At 60.0% G+C, this 2,198-nt stretch overlaps 1 protein-coding gene across 1 annotated transcript; it reads left to right on the plus strand.

Moving 5' to 3' along the window:
• Nucleotides 1-19: 19 nt before the first annotated feature.
• On the plus strand, nucleotides 20-2,165 carry GBX2 (gastrulation brain homeobox 2). Its single transcript, XM_057389817.1, has 2 exons — nucleotides 20-567; nucleotides 904-2,165. Exons 1-2 carry the CDS (start codon nucleotides 57-59, stop codon nucleotides 1,425-1,427), a joined length of 1,035 nt encoding a protein of 344 aa, XP_057245800.1. The 5' UTR covers nucleotides 20-56; the 3' UTR covers nucleotides 1,428-2,165.
• The last annotated feature ends 33 nt before the right edge of the window (nucleotides 2,166-2,198 follow it).

The raw sequence follows: 2,198 nt of genomic DNA on the forward strand, positions 1-2,198 counted from the left end.
GAGGAGGAGGAGGAGGAGGAAGGTGCTCGCTCGCTCGCTCCCGCCGCCGCTCCGGCATGAGCGCGGCTTTCCAGCCCTCGCTGATGATGATGCAGCGCCCGCTGGGAAGCAGCACGGCCTTCAGCATCGACTCGCTGATCGGCAGCCCCCCGCCGCCCGCCCCCGGCCACTTCGTGTACACCGGCTACCCCATGTTCATGCCGTACCGGCCCGTGGTGCTGCCGCCGCCGCCGCCGCCGCCGCCGGCGCTGCCGCAGGGCGCTCTGCAGCCCGCGCTGCCCCCCGCGCACCCGCACCACCACCAGCTGCCCAGCCTGCCGTCCGGCTTCTGCTCCAGCCTGGCCCAGGGCATGGCGCTCACCTCCACGCTCATGGCCACGCTGCCCGGCACCTTCCCCGCCTCCCCGCAGCACCAGGAGGCCGCCAGGAAGTTCGCGCCGCCGGGGAACTTCGAGAAAGCCGAGGGGATACCCCCGGACGGCGGCGGCGACGACGGCAAAGCCTTCCTGGGCAAGGACGGAGCCCTCCTGCCTTTCCCCGCCGCCGACGCCGTCCAGGCTTCCCTCGGTGAGTGAGCGCCGGGGCCGGCGGGGAGGATGGATCGGGGGCCGGGGGATGGCGGGGGAGACCCCCGGGAGGGGACAGAGCTGGCCCCGGGGCGCCGCCGGGCCGAGGAAGAAGGGAGGGTTGAGGTTAAGCTCCCGCCGCCGCTCGGCAAACTATCGATAAAATCAATCGGACCGAAAGATGCGCCGGCAAAAGGGAAAGGAAAAAAGAAAAACAAAAAGAATCCTCAGGCCATCAGTTTTGGGGTGATGGAGCTGCAGGGCGGGGAGGGGGGGCGCGGCGGCMGCGGCACGGAGGGTACGGGATGCTAACGAGAGGCCTCTGCTTCCTTCCCAGCCGGGGCTCTGCGGGGCCAGGGCAAGGAGGACCCCAAAGCGGAAGAGGACGCGAAAGGCAAGGAGGAAAGTTTCTCCATGGACAGCGATCTCGATTACAGCTCGGACGACAACATCCCCGGCCAGGCGGCTCACAAGGAAGAGGACTCTGGCAACGCGCTGGAGGAAAACCCCCAAAACCCCCCCAACTCCACCAACACCACGTCCACGGGCAAAAACCGGCGGAGGCGAACTGCCTTCACCAGCGAGCAGCTGCTGGAGCTGGAGAAGGAGTTCCACTGCAAAAAGTACCTGTCCCTGACGGAGAGGTCCCAGATCGCTCACGCCCTCAAACTCAGCGAGGTGCAGGTGAAAATCTGGTTCCAGAACAGGCGGGCGAAATGGAAACGGGTCAAGGCGGGCAACGCCAACTCCAAGACAGGGGAACCTTCCCGAAACCCTAAGATCGTGGTCCCCATCCCGGTGCACGTCAGCAGGTTTGCGATCAGGAGTCAGCACCAGCAGCTGGAGCAAGCCCGACCCTGATCTCTCCCCCTTAYGCTCAGAGCCACAAGTTTTTAAGGGAAAATTTCCAGCCCGGGGGTTTGAAATCAACCCACCTGAACAGAGACAAAAAACGAGAGAAACAAAACAAACAAAAAACCAAACTCCAAAAACCTAAAAAGAGCAGCACGAAAAAAGAAAAAAATCTCACGCAAACGCATGGCAATTCCCCMCCACGAGCGAACTTTGAAGCGAAACTTTCTGTTCACCGAGAGCCTGGCGAGGGGAAGAGGCTTGGAAACCGTTTGGGTTCGGAGCAGGGATATCAAACGCTGGGAGAGACCCACAAACACACACAAACACAGATATTTATTGCGAGGCTGCCCCGCTTTGGACACCCTTGTGCTGCCTTGGCGGCGATGGGCACGGCGGATGCGGTGTGGTGGTGCCGGCGCTGGATCCCCCTCACCGGAGCATCCCCAGCGAAAGCCACAGCGCCTTTAGCCATCTTTGGGGTTTTCTTTCTTATTCGGGGGCGAAAGGTAAAAAAAAAAAAAACGAAGAACACCTGACAAAAAAGACGAGAGAACAACAAACAAACAAACAAAAAAAATAACCACGAAAGAAAACTCAGAGTTTCATTTCATGCCTTTTTTATTGTTTGGTTTTTTTGCCAATGGCTGAGTGGCAGGCACTGGGGGATGAGTTTTTAAATCTATTTTTTTGCCTGGCTTTCTGTCGATTTGGTTTGCCTATTCTACCAAGCCATGTTTAAAGGAGAGAAAGGGGGGGGAGGTGGGAAGGCAAAAAAAG

This window comes from Malurus melanocephalus, unplaced genomic scaffold, assembly GCF_030028575.1.
Source record: "Malurus melanocephalus ecotype Western Australia unplaced genomic scaffold, MMel_1.1 scaffold_20, whole genome shotgun sequence".
In the NCBI taxonomy this organism is placed as follows: domain Eukaryota; kingdom Metazoa; phylum Chordata; class Aves; order Passeriformes; family Maluridae; genus Malurus; species Malurus melanocephalus.

Bases quoted from the DNA above. Each gene is read 5' to 3' on its own strand.
- GBX2 (XM_057389817.1), top strand. From the start codon at position 57: ATGAGCGCGGCTTTCCAGCCCTCGCTGATGATGATGCAGCGCCCGCTG. The intron at 568-903 runs GTGAGTGAGCGC...CTTCCTTCCCAG, and splicing joins CGCCGTCCAGGCTTCCCTCG to CCGGGGCTCTGCGGGGCCAG.